Raw genomic sequence first — 20,785 nt, forward strand, 5'->3', positions numbered from 1 at the left:
TGTCGGGTTCGGCCAAATTCAGCGGCTAGCGATGTATAGGCCTAATCGCGAATGTTGAAAGTCAACGAACGAGTTTATTGCGCCACGGTATGGCCATTCCGCCCTTGCGTTTTTCGTGCACATACCTCACAATTTCACCTTCGACTTCTTTAAAGCGTCCTTGCTGCGGACCACCGAATGCATTTTTTGTGCAGTACGCATTTTTTTTAGCTCTTTGTCTTCACGCTAACGTCAAATATTGGCTTTAGTTAGACCTATGCCGTATTTTCTTGCGGCACAATTATTCTACATTTCCGAGTGTTTAATAAACATTAACTTAAAATTGGCATCATAATATCGACTAGAACCTGTTGAAAATTTGCCGGCAATACCTTTTCCACGTATCTTTACAATACGCCTAATTATCACGAAAATATTCCTGCTGTGTATAAACCTTAATTTTACTAAGCGTCAAGTACAATAGACGCGTTATGACTCTGCCACTGAGTAGCCATGGCTTTTCTAAGAATTCGAAGGGTCGCATGTTTTAATGGCATTCTGCAGATTTGAGAAACACACAGGCACTGCACAACCGGTTGTCGTGGCTAGCGATGTGTAGTAAAGAGGTGGTCGTTTATTGTCAATGAGTTCTGCGCGTGTGATAAGAAGCAGCATGGTTACCGCGGTAGTTGCTAGTGGTATCCATTAACTTACTGTTAGGCCGCGAATGCAACAACCCTTCAGTTTTTGCATGAGATTCTGAGAAAAAAAGTCTTGGATTCGGAAAAATACGGTATCACTCCAGAGATTTATGTGGCAAACACCTCAGCTTTCTTCTTCAAACAGCGTCACTTAACATAACCGTATATGTAGCCTATCATAAAAACATATTTGAAATGCATGTAGAGAAATAACCTCCTCGCGAAAAATTTACATGTAAATAGCCGTAACTAAATGGGAGAAGATATGAAATATCCTCTGAAATCAGTGATGTACTCTGCCATATCTTGAGGTGTATCACATTCTTACTTAATTTCCGTATATAACATTAAAATTAAGATATCGTTTACTTCAGTCTTTATTTTTAACGAGTTAACTGCTATTGGCCACGTTATTTACGCATTTTACAATGGCGAAAAATGAGAGTATCCTCCTATTCAATACATCATATATTCTGGAATATACTCTAATTTTTCGCCATTGTAAAGTGAAAACCGTCAATACGGAATGATTCTAATATCTTGTAATTTACGCATTTATTACGAAAACATGTTATCCTCTTTCATTTCGAGTTTTCTTTAGAGAACAGCAGTCAATGGGTATTACTAATCAACTCCAACATCGCCTTTGAATGTCAATGAGAGAGCTCGCAAATGCACAAAGTGAAAAAACTATACCGTACCGAAGATGATCGATCGCATTTTATTGCAAACGTTTCAGTTTTCTTATTCAAACAGCGTCACGTATCCTAACTTAATCGTACTATACGTATGATGAACACACACTTCAAGCGCCAGTAGAGAAATTATAACTTTCTCGCTATAAATTTTCATAATAGCCTTTCCGTAATTTAACCAGACGCGACAAAATAAACTAACCTCTGAAATCAATTCAGCACTCTGCCATATCTCGAGTTTTCTTTACAGAACAGCTGTCGACCGGTATTACTAATCGACTCCGACATCGCGACATCGACGAGAGAAATTGCTAGTGCACATAGCGAGGAAACGATGCCGAAGGTAATCGATCGTATGCAATATCATCGCTGTGGTGCATAAATATCGGTAACGGAAAACGCGCGCACGCTTAATCGCTTGTAATAACGGACGCGCCAGTGATAGGGTCCTCGCTGTAACCGAAGGGCGATACACAGTTTAATATAGGAATTTTGAAGGGACAGAAAAAAGTCGTCGCTATAACGGGGTTCTCGTTATATGCCGTACTCACTATAGCGGACTTCTACTGTGTATCATAGACTGTATGACCTAACTCTTATCGATAGGTACTTTGGAAAAAAAATGTTTGGATTGAATCAGTCCAAACCATCTTTCCTAATCAGAAATATGTTGAACATCGTAGAGGAATTTTCAAGTCTCTTTGGATAAAATATACCATTTTCTTCTCTTCCCAGGAATGTAATGTACACTACTGTCACACTTGGAAACCCAGTTGCAGCAAAACCAAGACAGCTACTACCTCAAAAACTCATGGCTCTCACATCAGAATTTCAGCAAATTGTTGACAAGGGGATTTGTTGACTGTATGCCAACCCTCATTATCTAGTACCAAAGAAAAATCGATCTTGACATCCACGTGGTGATCACAGGGCGATGAACAATATTACCAAACCTGATCCATACCCAGTACTTAACATACAAGATTTTAATTACTAACTGGATGGCAAAAGAATATTTTCATAACTAAACCTCGTATATGCATATCACCACATACCAGTATACCCTGATGACATTCCAAAGACATCTGTGATAACCTCTTTTGTATTCTTTGAATTTTTATGCCTCTCACTTAGCTTACAACATGCAGTACAAGACAGTACAAAATATTAATTCAGTACTATGTGTTTTTGACTTTGTATATTAATACATTCACAATATATTGATGACTTTGACTAATGAAGATGAACACAATGAATATCTTTATATGCTCTTTGAATGCCTCAGTCAGTTTAACATCAACATCAGTTAATTCTTTTTTGGGCTAACAGAAGTACCTTTTCTCAGATACTTCATATCTGAATGAGTATACATCCATTGCCCGTTAGAGTGCAAGCAATCATGGACTATCCTTTCCTTGAGGCAGTTCACTATTTTTAGCGTTTCCTTGGTCTAGTCAACTTTTACCATCAAATGATACCTTATGCAGCGACAGTGCAAGGTAAATCTCTTTGATCTCACTCATGGAGCACAAAAGAAGAATATCACAGACAAACTTCAGTTCATGAATTAAAGATCTGCCTTGCAAATGTTATAGCAGACACCTCTGTAAGTGCTGCACTCCATCAGATTAGAGAAGACCATATGGAACACCTTGCATTTTTTCCCAAAAAATGTTCAGTGACACACAAAATAACTATTCAGTGTTTCATTGAGAACTGCTTGTAATGTGTTCTACCATGAAACATTTCCAATACATGTTAGAAGGAAGAGACTTCACTGCCTACATTGACCATAAACCTTTGATATTAATGTTCAAGCAATGACCCAGCAAAGCTACACATTGACGGCTATGTCACATTCGTTAGGCAGTTCACAACTGATGTAAGATCTTAGAAGGAACAAAGAATGCATCAACTGATGCTCCTTCTTAGACCTGCTCCATCTGTATTCTCTCATGCTGTACCTAGGAAGAAATTGCCAATGTTCAGGCAATTGATAAAAAACTGAAACAGTTGCAACAGTCAAACTCTTGTGCATTGAAATTCCAAACCTTTACCTTTCCAAATGACCTTGAGCTAATCTGACAGTTACACTGACAAACCCAGTCCCTACATCCCTATAAGATTTCATTGGAAGATTTTTGAGTCTCTTCACAACTTTTCTCACCCAGGAGTAAATAGATTGATCAACCTTATACAGAAATGATACATCTGGCCACTTATGAGACAGGATGTCAAGATATAGGCTTTATCGTATATTTCTTGTCAGTGAGCAAAAATTTGGGAACACGCAAACAGCCCAGTAGACCAGTACAAACCAGTCACAGAATGATTAAGCTACATAAATATCAGTTGTTGGACCACTTTCTCCATACCAAGGATTTTCATGTTTAGTCACCATAACTGATCATTTATTATAGTGGCCACAAGGGTATTACTGCAGAAACTATTGCAGCTTACAATCCTGTTTACATGGATTGCTCATTTGAAATTCCACAGGCTGTCACAACAGACCAAGGACAAACATTTGATTGTGAGCTTTTTCAGACATCTCACAGAATCTCTTAGCACTTGCCATATTAAAACTGCAACATACCATTCAGCAGCAAATGGAATAATTGAATGATGCCATCGGCAACTGAAGTAATCTCTGAAACCTAAACTGGGTATCAAAACTTCCCTTGATTTTTTTGGGATAGCAATCTTACATTATTCCCAACCACAAAACAGCAAACAGTCAAACTTCCTGAAAATTTCTTTAATATTTCTTCAAGCATGCAATATATTCCAGCCTTGCTCTACAAATTACAGGAATAGGTGAAAATACTTCAACTCATTCAAGAAGATGCTGTTCTGCAAAGACTTGTTTCATTCACTCCGAATTGATGAAATGTAAAGATATTTTCATTCAGCATGATGCAATCTAATGACCACTGCAACCTTTCTATAATGGACCCTATCGAGTTCCTTTATGGGCTGTCAGATACTTCGAGGATGAAACATCTTCAAGCAAACAGACAATTTCTGTAGACCAACTGAAGCCAGCATTCATCTTGAAGGATTTCAAAACCACACCGTTAACACCACCATTGCCACCACCTCCACATTGCCACCACCACCCCTTGCTAAGATTAGGTAAAACTCTGGGCCTTTCCCTAATTTTTTGGACCAAGGCCCAAATCATATAACCAGAACTACAAGATCTGGTAGTTGCATGACTTTTCCTTGCCAATTTCTTAATGTTGTACCTGGGGAGGGAGTGTGTAGTGGCTTAGAATATCAAAGAATAAAAACAGTTTCACTGCTTTTTACTTAGCAATATGAAAGTTTTTCAGGATCCTTAAAACTAAAATCTCTACATGGAGAGGTAGCTTATTTTGCTACTGACTAAATTTAAACTACTCTTTACAGTTATTTACAAGTACACTGGCATTTAAGTTTTCCACTTGAAACTGTTCTTACCCACGGGTGTAATAGTACACGTAGCTTTCTTGACACATAAAAATTCTTCTGTCCAACGGGTCTTCCCGCAGCACAGCCTTGTTCCAGAACAGTTCAGTTCATAGCCTGCAGCATTTCCTATAATCAAGAACACTGCAATCACTATTGCCACATTGCCAGATCTTATGGACACACTGACTCAGTACTGACACTTGCTCCCACAGCTCTGCTCTTTATATAGGCCTGCAGTTTCCACTTCCAGATCATTGTAGACATCTGCTCCATTGTATATGTTTCCAGCTTCTTCTAACACCAAGCGAGTTGGTTGTGTGGTTAGGGTCACGCAGCTGTGAGCCTGGATTTGGGAGATAGTGGGTTCAAACCCCCCTGTTGGCAGCCCTAAAAATGGTTTTACGTGGTTTCTCATTTTCACATTAGGTAAAGACTGGACTATACCTTCATTAAGGCCACGGCCGCATCCTTCCCACTCCTAGCTCTTTCCTATGTCATCGTTACCATAAGACTCATCTGTGTCGGTGCGACCTAAAGCAAAATTGTAAAAAGTTGTTGCTTCTTCTAAGAAGCTACCTTATTGCAATCCTCAACAATTTGACACCGATATTGCTTTGCTTACAGTTCTCATACTGTCCCAGCCTCACCCTCTTTGTTTCATGCATGCTAGTTCATTGGTTTTATTCACGTAGATCTTGTTATTTTGGTCATCTCATTACTTTTTCAAATCCCAATTTTTATTGTTAACTATGTTTGTTCTTCATAAGCTGACTACTGCACTTGGCCATGACCAGAATGTGATCACTATCTTTTTCTGTTCCTGGGTAGCTGTGACTCAGTTGAATTTGATTATGGTATCTTCTCATTACAAGGATGAAATTATTTTGATACCATGCTACATCACTTGGGGGTTTTCAGGGATATTTTCTACATAGTGGGACTTCAAACAAGGTGCGGCTGGTTTTCATATTGTACTGATCGCAAAAGTCTAACAGCCTTTCTCCTTGCTTGTTTCTAATACCTCGACCAAACTTCCCAAGTATTTTCCTGTCCATTTGTGATCCATCTATGGCATTAAAAATCTCCTACAACAACAACAACAACAACGACAACGACAACGACAACGACAACGACAACAACATCATCATCATCATCATCTTAGTGGTCAAGCTGTGTGAGTTTGCAGAGTTTTTGCCCAGACGTGCCATTTGGGCTAGTCAGTTGGATTAGCTAGCACCTCCAATACTGCTCAGCTCAGTAGTGGCAGATTGACTGTGCAGTCCTGCTGTGTTAGCAAATAGGGATTGTTAACCTGCTAAAGGAGAAGTGAATTCTCAGTTTTCAAAAGAAGCGTATTCTCCATTGAGGTACAATAAATAAAAAAAGGATTTTGTGGCGATGGATCTAAATATTACATGTAATAAATCTCATTGTAGTCTGTATTGGACATCAGATTGTTGTTGTTGTTGTTGTTTGAGTCATCAGTCCATATACTGGTTTGATGCAGCTCTCCATGCCACCCTATCCTGTGCTAACCGTTTCATTTCTACGTAACTATTGCATCCTACATCTGCTCTAATCTGCCTGTCATATTCATACCTTGGTCTACCCCTACCGTTCTTACCACCTACACTTCCTTCAAAAACCAACTGAACAAGTCCTGGGTGTCTTAAGATGTGTCCTATCATTCTATCTCTTCTGCTCGTCAAGTTCAGCCAAATCGATCTCTTCTCGCCAATTCGATTCAGTATTTTCTCATTCGTGATCCAATCTATCCATCTCACCTTCAGCATTCTTCTGTAACACCATATTTCTAAACCTTCTATTCTCTTTCTTTCTGAGCTAGTTATCGTCCATGGTTCACTTCCATACAATGCCACGCTCCACACGAAAGTCTTCAAAAACAACATATCAATGTTTGAAGTGAGCAAATTTCTTTTCTTAAGAAAGCTTCCTTGCTTGTGCTAGTCTGCATTTTATGTCCTCCTTACTTCTGCCATCGTTAGTTATTTTACTACCCAAGTAACAATATTCATCTACTTCCTTTAAGACTGCATTTCCTAATCTAATATTTCCTGCATCACCTGACATCGTACGACTGTATTCCATTACTTTTGTTTTGGACTTATTTATCTTCATCTTGTACTCCTACCCCAATACTCCATCCATACTATTTAGCAACTTCTTCAGATCTTCTGCAGTCTCAGATAAAATATCATCGGCAGATCTCAAGGTTTTGATTTCCTCTCCTTGGATTGTGATTCCCTTTCCAAATTCTTCTTTGATTTCCTTTACTGCCTGTTCTATGTAAACATTGAAAAGGAGAGGGGACAAACTGCAGCCTTGCCTCACTCCTTTCTGGATTGCTGCTTCTTTTTCAAAGCCCTCGATTCTTATTACTGCAGACTGATTTTTATGCAGATTGTAGATAATTCTTCGTTCTCGGTATCTGATCCCAATCACCTTCAGAATCTTAAATAGCTTGGTCCAATCAACATTATCGAATGCCTTTTCTAGATCTACGAATGCCATGTACGTGGGCTTGTCCTTCTTGATTCGATCCTCTAAGATCAGACGTAAAGTCAGGATTGCTTCACGTGTTTTTCCATTATTCTGTAAATAATACGTGTTAAAATTTTGCAGGCATGAGATACTAAACTAATGGTGCGGTAGTTTTCACACCTGTCAGCACCGGCTTTCTTGGGAATAGGTATAACAACATTCTGACAAAAATCGGTTGGGACTTCTCCTGTCTCGTACATCTTACACAATAAATGGAATAACCTTGCCATGCTGGTTTCTCCTAAGGCAGTCAGTAATTCAGAGGGAATGTCATCCATTCCAGGTGCCTTGTTCCTATTTAGGTCGCTCACAGCTCTGTCAAAATCTGACCTCAAAATTGGGTCTCCCATTTCATCAGCATCAACAGCCTCTTCTTGTTCCAGAACCAAATTATCTACTTCTTTACCTTGATACAACTGTTGGATTTGTCCTGCCATCTTTCTGCTTTGTCTTCTTTCCCTAGAAGTGGCTTTCCATCTGAGCTCTTAATATTCATACACCTAGATTTCCTTTCTCCAAAGGTTTCCTTGATTATGCTGTATGCAGCATCAACCTTTCCTAGAACCATACAACCTTCAATATCCTTGCACTTTTCCTTCAGCCATTCTTCCTTAGCTACCTTGCACTTTCTATCCACTTGATTCTTCAATCGCCTGTATTCTTTTCTGCCCACCTCATTTCTAGCATTCTTGTAGTTTTGTCGTTCATCAATCAGGTCTAGTATCTCCTGAGTTATCCATTGATTCTTAGTTGATCTTTTCTTCCTTCCTAACATTTCTTCAGCGGCCCTGCTGACTTCATTTTTCATGACTATCCACTCTTCCTCTATTGTGTTCCCTTCAGCCTTTTTATTTAGTCCTTGTGCAACATGTTCCTTGAAACAATCCCTCACACTCTTTTCTTTCAACTTGGCTAGATCCCATCTTTTTGCATCCTTTCCTTTCTTCAATTTCTTCAGCTTCAGATGACATTTCGTGACCAGCAAGTTGTATTCAGAGTCCATGTCTGCTCCTGGGAAAGTTTTGCAATCCAACACCTGGTTTCTGAATCTCTGCCTAATCATAATGAAGTCTATTTGATACCTTCCAGTGTCTCCAGGTCTCGTCCACGTATACAGCCGTCGTTTGTGGTGTTTGAACCAAGTATTGGCAAGGACTAAATTATGATCAGTGCAGAATTCAACCAGCCGACTTCCTTTTTCGTTCCGTTGTCCCAATCCGAATTCTCCTACTGTATTACCTTCTCTTCCTTGGCCTACCACTGCATTCCAGTCTCCCATCACAATTAGATTCTCGTAACCTTTTACATATTGTATTAAATCTTCTATCTCCTCATATATTCTTTCGACTTCCTCATCATCCGCTGAACTAGTAGGCATATAGACCTGCACTATTGTGGTGGGCATTGATTTGGTGTCTACCTTGACGACAATAATTCTTTCACTATGCTGGTCGTAGTAGCTTACCTGCTGCCCTATTTTCTAATTCATTATTAAACCAACTCCTGCATTTCCCCTGTTTGATTTTGTGTTGATAATTCGGTAGTCGCCTGACCAAAAATCCTGTTCTTCCTGCCAACGTACTTCACTTATACCAACTACATCTAACTTTAGTCTATCCATCTCCCTTTTCAGATTCTCTAATCTACCACAACGATTCAAACTTCTAACATTCCACGCTCCGACTCGCAGAATGTCAGTATCCATCTTCCTGATGATCGCCCCCTCTCATGTAGTCCCCACCTGGAGATCCGAATGGGGGACTAGTTTACCTCCGGAATATTTTACCTGGGAGGAAGCCATCATCAGTACATCATTCATACAGAAAGAGCTGCATGTCCTCGGGAGTTAGTTACGGCTGTAGTTTCCCGTTGCTTTCGGCCGTGTAGCAGTATCAACACAGCTAAGAAATGTTGAGTATTATTACAAGGCCATATCAGTCAATCATCTAGACTGCTGCCCTTGCAACTTCCGAAAGGCAGAATGTCAGTATCCATCTTCCTGATGATCGCCCCCTTTCGATGAACCATTCCTAGTCTGGTCTCTCAACAGATATTGGAATATTGGAGTATTAGAAACAGAAACAGTAATGGTCCAAGCACTGACCCTTGTGGGACGCCATGTGTAACATTGTAGATGGGCCCTTTAGTTTCATTGAGTTTGATTATTACACTGCCAGCTCTGTATTGTACTTCTGATTTCATCCTCTGGTTCAACACGATTGTGTGTTTTTCTCTTAGCCATTTTGTAACATTCTATGTTTTTATCACACTAGTTTTAAGCCTATTTGATTTTCTAAATGTAAATGTTGATTATGAGGGTACCATATACTTTTAGGGACACTAGGTTCGGGGCCCTGACCTATCTTTAGGCTAAGATTTATTTCTGCTGATGATGCTTACGACAGTTAAGCGAAACATGTTCCATCTTACAACGCCTGTTGTAATGTTTATTTCCTAAATAAAAGGAAAGATGAGTATTGGAAAGGTGGTGTTAACTATTATTCTTATTTTAATGTTCATAGATCTAAATATTACAGCAATGTTTCTGTTGCTGTGGTATTTAGATCTGCAGCCGTGAAAGCCTTTTTTTTTTTTTGAACTATCTTTTCCTTCATCATTTTCCAAACATCATCATATATATTGTGTATCGCTTCTACTTCCACATCAGAGTTGTTTGACAAAGGTACTCCCACCAGCTCCAAAAAACACCACTGCAAAAATCTTCACCACCTTACCACCTGATTTCACAAAGTCTCAGGATATCCATTTCCCATTTAGTCATTATGTTCTTGACATTTTTGGTTCTCCTTGCTTCCTAAAACGTTCCTGTTTTCATGTACCACTTCTTGAGGACCAAGAGGATTTCATTGGATGATGACCTGAGAAGCCTTGCTCTTTCTCCTCCTGGTGAATGTGGTATTCTGTACTTTGTGACCAGTAAATGATTTTTCTTGCTGTGACAACTGCAAACTTGGGAATAATAATGCAGTTGTTTCCCTTGGTTTTCTGTCAGTATATTACTGATAAAATACATTCAGGGTTCTCCATCTCAATTAACATTTTAAAATAATCCATTTGACATTTTCATATTCAGAGTTTTCAGTGCAAATTTAAGGATGTGATAACTCTATGACTTGCTTACCTTGTTGCTAACGAGTCCCAGTTAGAAACCTCAACATAGGAAATATCCTTTGATTTAGAATCTGCATAATCTTATGAGATTTGATTATCTAATTTAGTGTTATAGACATGATATAGGCTTTTGGGCTTATGCTGTGTCAAGAAAATAAGGTGAAATTCTTTACGTTTCACAGAGAACTAACTATACTCGGCGTCATCAGAAGAAAATCTCAGCTCGAATTTCACCTTATTTTCGTGACACAGCATAAGCCCAAAAGCCTATATCATGTCTATAAGTACAGGCCGTGAAAGCATCAATGGCAACATCATTTAGTGTTTTCTAATAATATGGACTCACTTGCTTTGAATGAATTTTGAACATCTTCCCCTGTTTTCAGAGCTCTAAGGAATATTCCTACAAGCACATATGACTCTGGGAGGGCAAGAGCCGTCCAGAATGCAGAAACAGCCAACATTACTGCTCAAGATGCATCGAATCGTATTGTTGAGATTGTAGACAAACTACCAGAGGATGTGAAGGAATCAAAGGAACTACCTCGAGTTCATGAAGACTCGAAGAACATAATTGCACAAGCTCTCCAGCAAGGTAGGTTTCTTTGAGTCTGTCATTAAAGACTGAAAAAGAAAAATAATAATGCACACCAGCAACAAGATCACCTCTTAAAATATACAAACTATATAAATATTTTTAATTTAAAGCCCTTTGTAAATACTGATGCAGAAGTTACACCTATATAATTACAGGATAGATCATAAGCCCCTCTGTGAATTCAGAAATTGGTAGGGCGGTAACCGAAACACATTGATAAGAAGGAAATACCATACCGTATGTCAACAAATGGCAAAAATGTATGTATTAGGTGCCATGATGTACTTGTGTATTTTCCTATTAGGAATCAACATAGTGCCAAGATGGCATTTCCAAGAGAACAGAAAGTGTTTTTTTATGTTGAATTTTGGTAAAAGTGAGTCTGTTGTAATGGTTTCATGTGAAGTATCATACAGATCTTCAAATGAATAAGACAATAAGAGAGTGGAACAAGAAATTTGTAATGTCTGTCTTTCTGATGTTAAAAGACAGGTATGCGGTTCCATGGCCTGAGATTGTGGATCATATGAGTAACTGTTTCTTCAAGTGTTCTCAGAAATCCTAAATCAGCATATTGTTCAAGCCTTAAAACCATACTGGCTAGAGCTAATGCTGACACTCTGTCCCCAAGATAAAAGGTTACACAATCAATACTCTTTCTAATAGCTGAAACTGATGCTCTTCAAACTCCCACGTCGAGGCCCCTGAAGTCACTTGATCTGACTATGGAATTTCTTCCTGAGGGATTTTGTTAAAGATCATGTCTTGTCCTCCCTTTGCTGCAGGATTTACCAGTGCTTTTGGCAAAGAATCATGGAAGTAGTGGCTACTATTGACCTCATACTTTGGTATCTTTGTACAATATATGTGGTAGGAACTCAGAGACTATAGGATTGATGTCAGTTCAGTCGTCAGCAGTGCACATATCAAGCATTTGTGAGGTAAAGTTAAAATTGTACATTTCCTCTGTCTGTTTACACAGTTTCACTCCCTACTGCACAGTTGGTTTTTGTTCTGTTGAACTGCAAAACTGCAAAACTAGAGACGAGAATTATAGGCACTAAAAACAGTTAAAATAGGCAGGCATATAGGCTCTTAAATTGGCCAAAATGGGCATTTAAATAGGCACTAACAGGTAAAATAGGCAACAAAACAGGCATGAAAAAAAATACTTATAATTTAATAACACAATCAATTATTATAAAAGGAATTTACAAGCAACATTTCAATGTTTTCCAGTAACAATCTTGTTCACTCATGCATAATGTTTTTGTACTGAAAGATAGATCTATCATCACATGAAGTGATTAGACAAAACTTCGCTGACAGCAGCTGCCTTCCCAGATGTTCGGACCAAACTTCCCCTGACTTCTTCCACAATCCTAAATGACTCCACCAGGGGCATGCCACTCTTCTCCAACATGGTAATTGCTCCCGGCAGCTTGTTGAAATTTGAAGATGCTCCGTTTTATGCAGGGGCATATTAGCTCCCAACATTGCAGTGCATAGGTCTGAAGAAAATGGTTGTTGGTCGCTGCCCAAAGTGGACTGGTAAAAAGGCTGCATTGATACAGATTTCTGTACTCGTATCAGATGCATCGCAGTATTTCTAAGTTGATCAATGTGGTATTTTTCTCACATTTGATCTGAAAAATAATAAAATTGGCATAAATTACATTGCCCCTATATCTTAAATTTCTACAGCTGGGCTAATTGACAATAATGCTTAGTATATATCGTGCATTTGTTTCATAAAAAAAGACTCTTAGAGATGATGTTTCCAGAAATACAAAAGGAACAAGGGAATTAGTAATTTACATGGAAATATGTCCTCAAGGATTTTCAGTTATATCTGGCAGTATCGTGTCAAGTTCACCGGGTGAAAAATGTAATAAAAAGATGTGAAATGATATCGGAGTAGCATAGAGGAGGGATCCGTCCTTTATGGTTGCCAAGGACCCACCAGGCTGGCCCTAGTAGTATTCTTACTTATATAGAAGAATGAAAGCAAAACTTAGACACTACACACAGTGTTAAAGCCACAGAGTCTCTAAGCTTCAGAGAGCCTGATAATGCATAAAAACGGTGAGCTTCAAGATTGAAATAATAACATTAAGTTATTTATTAGACCACCTAATCAATACAAAATCGTCTTGGATGATTTACATAAATTTGTTAGCTAATAGTGGTACATGTTTCGCCTTCCCTGAAGGCATCATCAGCCATAGTCTTAACCTTAAATAAAAATAAGCGTCTAAATAACATGTAGTAATGAAATGAATGATATTTATTACATGTAATGAGCTTCAAGATCTCGAAAAATAGCAGAGGAGAATCTTAAGGAAAATTTTAGGACCATAGAAAAATGCTGATGGGGAGTGGAGGAATAGAAAAAATGATGATCTCTACAAATACACTGAAAAAATCACTGTCACCATGTGAAAGCGAAGGCTAAAATGCTATGGACATCTAGAAAGAATGGACAAGAAATGGCTAACTAAGAAAATATTCAAGTACATCACTGGATTGAAAGCTTTGACGAAGTGGGTAGAAGAGGTAAAAAGAGATGCAATAGAAAGTGGACTTACAATGGATATGATTCACAACAGAAAATAATTTAGAAGCCGGGTGTACAGCATCAAAACATTCCAGGAGAAACCACCAAAATGTAGACCCAAATTGGTCATATCTGAGAAAGAAAGGAAGATTAGAAGTGGAAGGATGAAGAGGTTTTGGAAGAAGATGAAAAAGAAGAAGAATAGAAAGCCTTAGGTTCAATGCACTCCATAGGTGTCCAGATTAGGGAAGAAGAAGAAGAAGAAGAAGAAGAAGAAGAAGAAGAAGAAGAAGAAGAAGAAGAAGAAGAAGAAGAAGAAGAAGAAGAAGAAGAAGAAGAAGGAGAAGAAGAAGAATGAAAATGGAGTCACTATAAATCTTAGATTTGTGAACACGATTTTTCTTTGGGCAATGCTACAAACACACTTCTTTTTCTTCTTCCACTTTACAATAAATCATAACACGTTCTGAACATAAAGCGTACGCGTACAACAGTTCGCATCGAAAGGTAGGTACAGGGCAACATAGATTATGCAACATAGTTTGATGTTGACTGGTTCTCGCATATGTCTTAGGAGGTTGGAGGGGTTGAAAGGCTTCGAGGTCAAATTGTTCCTTGTTTCTCCTGATGGAAACTACCCTAGAACTATTTCTGGTGACTTCTGAGAATTCCCATTTTTGTTCATGGGGTAAACAGATATTGAGAAAAAAAGATTATTCAGTCGAGCACACTAGCTACAATAGACTATAATGCAATGGAAGAAAATAGTCTTTTTTAAAATACAGTCCAAAGGCATCAAATAGGTATTTATACTCCAAACAGGCACAAACCCCAGAAATAGGCATTTATAGGCATATTAAAACCAATGAAATATAGATAAAAAGACCCTGAAACGGATTTATATCTCAAAAGCCTACGTTTCTGAACACAGGAATAAAATATATATATAAACTTTATTGCGCACAAGTTGTGCAGTATTAGGATACATTAATCAATACAGACGTCTATGATTGATTTCACACGATTTTTACACGACAGTACGTGATATCGGTCACAATGTTCATCACAGAGTTCACATATGCACATCGAGTCCGGCTCGTGGTATGTCTTCGACCTACAGATTTTGTGATGGTAGCCATGGACTGCCATGGAATTTACAAAATGTCTCAGCTCCTGGTTTGTGCCGGTCCATGCTCTGTTCATCATGGCCTCTGAAGAGTAGAACTCTGGCCATATCTCCTTCTTTTTCTTCTCCCTCTCTAACCGCAGTTTCTTCCAGTTCTCTGTACAGGGCAGATTGAATTTCCATCTCAGGTCCTCTATTAGAAATGCTTCTCTCGCGAGTTCGTATGCTAGTCTTGACTTGGTGTACTTTGAAATTCCGAGGGCTGCTTTCAAGAATCTGGCTTTCACTTTTTCCATTCGTATTAGGTCTTTATAGCTTAACTTTTCCCATGTTATCTCTATTCCGTATGTTAGAATAGGAACGATTTTGGCTTCAAAGAGGGCTATAGCTGTTTCCAGGGAAAGTTTTCTTAATGGGATGATGTCGTAGATGGCTTTGGTTGCGGCAGCTGCTCGTTGTGTTGTGTGAATTCTGAATGAGTGTGCTGTTGTCTGGACCGTTATGCCCAGATATTTGAAGCTGTTCGTAGTTTGTAGAGGTTCATGTTTGAGGTAAATTTTGTCCCTTGCAGATAGGCGTCCTCCTTTCCTGAAGACCATGTGTACTGTCTTTTCTGCGTTTATTTGCAGTCCGTTGTATTCAGCCCATGTTCCTAGAGCATTTATTCCTTTCTGGAGTTCGTTAGTATCGTGAGAACCCATCACCATGTCGTCTGCGTATATATAAATTTTTTTAGGGACGGAGCGGAAGTTCTTATTGCTTGGACCACGTCATGTGTGGCTACGTTGAACAGAAGGGGACTAAGGGGGTCTCCTTGTAACACTCCATTTGTCTGTATAATTTCTTGCGAGGTTGTTACGTTGTCTGAAATTATGATGGTGTTTTTACTCAGGATGTTGTGTATCAAGACGCTTAGTTCCTTGTTTTGTTCCACCATCTGTTCTAGTTTGGCGCATGTTAAGGTCCTGTTGAGATTGTCGAACGCTTTTGTAAAATCGACAAATACTGCGTGGAATTTTCCTTTTGGGAATCTTATATCCTCCTCGATGTCGTCTATGAGGTTTTTGACTGCATGTAGGGTGCTTCGGTTTTTCCTGAATCCAAATTGTTCCTCTGGGATCTTGTTGTCGATTTCCTCTGTTAGTCTTATCTTCACAAGATTCGTCAGAATTTTGAGAAAGTTGTTCTCTAGCGCGATACCCCGGTACGAGTTTGGGTCAAGTGGTTCTCCTTTTCCCTTGTATATCATTCTAATTTTCGAGGTTTTCCAGCTCACCGGGATTTGTCCTTTATACAGACATAAGTTCATCATGTTCGTGATTGCTGGGATTAAAACTTCCGAGGCAACGATCTAGAAGTAACGGACCATAAGGTGTTATATTCCGACGCGGTGACACCAATAAAGAAACATTGTCCAGTGACAACTACTTTCAAATTGAAAGAGTCTACAGGCACACGACAGGAAACAAACCATACGAAAAGAACCTCCAGAAAGATAGACGTGAATAAAATACGCGAAAATGGAGACAAACTTACCATCTTTGAAAACAAGATTCAGGAAAAGGACCTAGATGCTGCTGCAACAGCGCTAGAAGACATAATCAAAGCCGCAACCTCCACAATAAACGAGAGAAAGGCAAAGAAATGGTTCGATCAACAATGCTATACAGAGAGAAAGAGAGTCATATCAGCCCTTCACGTGGCCAAACGCACTCAAAATCAGGACGACCTGATCACATATAGCAGACTCAGAAAAGAATATAAAAACCTTCTAAAGAAGAAACGAGACGATTTCACAGAACTCGAGGCTAGAAGAATGGTGGAAGAAGCAAAAGAAAACCCCTACATTGCTCTAAAGCCACGACAGTCACAGACAATGGGGAAAATAGAGATGCCAATCTGGGAGGCTCACTTCACAAACATCCTAAACCAACAAAGTGTCAACGAAGCTCATGAAAAAGCAAGACAGTACGATGACATCAGAAGATTTACAACAGAGGAAATTAGAAACACTATATCAACATTGAAAAACAGGAATAAAATAGGCAAATAGGCAAATTCCCATCTCTACTTATAACTTACCCTGTACATCTGTGATACACTGAATGATCAATCATGTCACTAAAAGTACTTTACATCATAGGACATTTACAATAGATTATTTACAAGATTCAAGATTCATTCACGTTTGATTCCTAAAATCTTCCGCTAGGAGCTGCCACATGTAATTAAGTAGGACTGCCAACCGTAAAACAGACAGTTACCAAAATGTAGAAAAAAACCTTTTCTCTTGGCTGAGGAAAGCGAGATTTTGACATTTGTCAGTGAGGCAGCTGGCAAGAATGTTATTTTGTATACTCACATTGATACGAAGAAAGTACCATATGTCAACAAATGGCAAAAATGTATATATTGTGTGCGATGATGTAGCTGTGCATTTTCCTGTTAGGAGTCAACATAGTGCCAACATGGCATTTCCAAGAGAACAGGAAGTGTTTTTTATGTTGCAGTTTGGTAAAAGTGAGCCTGTTGTAATGGTTCAGCATGCATTTTCATGTGAAGTACCACACAGATCTTCAAATGAATAAAACAGTAAGAGAGTGGAACAAGAAATTTGTAATGGCTGTCTTTCTGATGCTAAAAGTTTTGTGGCAATAGATCTAAATATTTCAGCAATGGTTCTGTTGCTGTGGTATTTAGATCTGCGGCCGTGAAAGCCTTTTTTTGGAACTATCCGATTCCTTCATCATTTTCCAAACATCATCATATATATTGTATATCTCTTCTAGTTCCACATCAGAGTTGTTTGACAAAGGTACTACCTCCAGCTCTCTGGGATTTGCTTTAATTGCATTGACATTTACAATAGATTATTTACAAGATTCGTTCACTTTTAATTCCTGAAATCTTCTGCTAGGAGCTGCCACATGTAATTAAACAGGACTGCCAACTGTAAAACGGACAGTTACCAAAATGTAGAAAAAATGTCTTCTCTTGGCTGAGGAAAGTAAGATTTTGACATCTGTCAGTGAGGCAGCTGGAAAGAATGTTATTTTATATAGTCACAATGAGAAATATTTTTGGGAAGTTGAAGTACCAATGTTCAAGTTTCAAAAACTGCAAACGGTTTTTTTTTTTTTTTGTTTTTTTTTTTTTTCAGCTATGAGAAAACATGTTCTTGGTCTGAATTTTGATACTGAAGTTTTTCCATTCAGTTGAGAAACACTCAGTAAGGAATAAGTTTATGTTAACCCTTTGCTTGTCAACTGTGCTAACAGTTTGGACTCTTTATTTACTCCTGATAAGAAAGTGTAGTTTATTGGCATGTTCTTTTTATAGAAAGTGTTCGCTCTTTTACTTGTTTGGATTGATGATCTCATAGTCAAGGAACAGTAGATACGATGGTCTTTTGATTTTATGCTGAATGAGCTCGGTAGCTGCAGTCGCTTAAGTGCGGGCAGTATCCAGTATTCAGGAGAGAGTGGGTTCGAACCCCACTGTCGGCAGCCCTGAATATAGTTTTCCATGGTTTCCCATTTTCACACCAGGCAAATGCTGGGGTTGTACCTTAAGGCCACAGCCACTTCCTTCCCATTCCTAGCCCTTTCCTGTCCCATCGTCACCATAAGACATATCTGTGTTGGTGCGATGAAAAGTAACTTGTAAAAAGAAAATTAGGCTGAGGACATTTTTTAGAGAAATTATAAAGCATAAGGTTTCAGGATTTTGTATATGAGAAGAATGGATAGTAATTGAAAATACTGGTGCAGGCTTTCATGGCTTGATGTCAATGTTTCAAGTACTGAGCAGTACCCCTTGTCCAGATGAAATATCCATGTCAGCACGACCTAATATCCCGAAAGAAGATCAAAACCTGCCAGACACTTAAAATTCATTTGCTGTTTATTTTCAGTCCATCTCCTGAATGAAAATTGTATACAGGTAGTTACTACTGAGAATATATCAATGATACAGGGCACAAAGGTTAGATCACACTGCCAGTTTGAAGCAGGTGATGTACTTAATACCCACATACTTGCAGACTGAATATCACAAATGTTTGTTTTCAGTAACAAAACTGGACCAAGTAGTTCCCAATATCAACAAGTTGATAGATGATGTGAAGGAGAAGCAGGTTCTGATGCAGGCTACAACAGACCAGTTCAGAAACCAGCTGGAGGACCTCCGGAAACATGTAGCTCGGGCAAGGGAGTTGGCAGACAGGTAACTACATGCGCTTCTCTTCTTGAAGCTTTGGTGCTTTGTTCTATTACTCATTTACATGACCCAAAGTGAATGTGTTGTGGAGAGAGTATTGCTTGTAAGATATATTTGTGTATTTCTGATATAAACCATATTTAATGTTGTTAGAAATATAGCACCATGAAGAGGAAAACATAATAGGATAAACACAATGACAGATGAGTGGGAGAAGTGCAAGCAGCAAAAAGCAGGGATGAGTATAAATATAAAAACACAGAAGGACAAGGACTCGCTCCACATCAGATAGATGGCTCTCTCCTCATAATCCCAGTTCTTCTTCAGTTTCTATTAAGCCCTCAACAAGCTTGTTTCTGGTCTCCAGCTCTGTCAGGAGCACAGGCTTCAGGACTCATTGAAGGGCCATTAGGACAGATCTTCACACTTGACGTCGAAAGTGGAGAGAAGAGAGCTGGATAAATACAGACAAAGGGAAGAGAGAAAAAATACGAAGGGAGTCAACATATAATGCAACACATGTTTTTTCTAAAAGCAGATAGATTTTACTGAGGATTCAAATACACCTTGTTATTCCCAAATCCTTTTGCTACAATACCCTATTTTTAAACATAATCTCCGTTCAATGCTATGGCCTTATGCTGCCATAATGCGTATGCTTAAAACCAAAATTGGCCAAGAAATAAAATGTGTTGCATTGTATATTGAACGCCCCTTGTGTTAAGATGAATACAGGTGGTAAAAGACTAGGAACACAGGACATGCACACACAGGAGGAGAAAAGAAACCCAAAGGGTCAATGTAAGTATCCAACAATTCCTACATCAGGACAGAAGATCTCTTTAGATAGCACCTCAGTGAACATTGATGACCACTCTATCGAAAAAAGCTGTAAAGTACAAGCGAACTCATCGGAGGCTGATAATAAATCACTGTAGAAGAAATGGGATTGATGAGGAGAGAACCTTATGTGAAGATGGCAGTGTATGAAATTGTGGAGATTGTCCTTGTCTAGTTTCTCCCTCTTCCCTCAATGACCTGTAATTGTGCTTATCCATTATCTGTTCTTTCAAAGTATTTTTACTAGTCAAGAGTTCTTCATTCTCTAAACATTTATCTTTCTCCTTGTTTCTGCTGCTGAGCTTTTCTTCATATCATCCTCCCTCATAACCTTCATCATAGATACTAATGATCAAGGTGTTTGGTCCTATCATCAGTATTGTGCCCTAATAATTTGTCTCACTGAGATGCCATTTTGTTCTGATATCGTTATTTCAATTAATTTGTGCTCTTGGTTGGGTTAACAATGATGGTCTGGAAAATTTGTATATACAAATATTCTATATTCATTTGACAGGATCAGAGTTGGGGTGACTTTCCATAGCAACACAACTCTGCAGCTGAAGAATCCTGAAAGCCTCTCCCAGCTGGGCACAGCCCTTCACGCCTCTGTGTTCTTCAAGACCAGCGATCCTAACGGATTTATCTTCTATCTAGGGAATGAAGTTGGCACCTACCAGAAACTACGAAGGACACAGACAGTGAGTATACCAATTGGTTTTGTCAACAGAATATAGAGCTTCTTGGTTGAATGGTTAGCATAGTGGTTCTTGGTTCAGTGTGTCCTAGGTTTGATTCCTGGTCAAGTCAGGGCTTTTAGCTGTGTCTGGTAAATTTCTCTAGCTGAGTGACTGGGAGTTTGTATTTGTCTACACATTGCTGACTGGTCCTGAGAATTCTCTCACCTTTTAGTTCTTTTACGAG

General features: G+C 38.8%; 1 protein-coding gene across 1 annotated transcript in view; it reads left to right on the forward strand.

Moving 5' to 3' along the window:
* LanA (laminin subunit alpha) overlaps window positions 1–20,785 on the forward strand; it is a 389,558-nt gene that overhangs the window by 286,059 nt on the left and 82,714 nt on the right. The window contains exons 42-44 of the mRNA XM_067152600.2: window positions 10,909–11,117; window positions 18,874–19,027; window positions 20,379–20,562. Coding sequence (XP_067008701.2) covers window positions 10,909–11,117; window positions 18,874–19,027; window positions 20,379–20,562 — 547 coding nt within the window. The remainder of the gene's footprint in view (window positions 1–10,908; window positions 11,118–18,873; window positions 19,028–20,378; window positions 20,563–20,785) is intronic.

The sequence above is a fragment of the Anabrus simplex genome, chromosome 8, assembly GCF_040414725.1.
Source record: "Anabrus simplex isolate iqAnaSimp1 chromosome 8, ASM4041472v1, whole genome shotgun sequence".
NCBI classification, from domain to species: domain Eukaryota; kingdom Metazoa; phylum Arthropoda; class Insecta; order Orthoptera; family Tettigoniidae; genus Anabrus; species Anabrus simplex.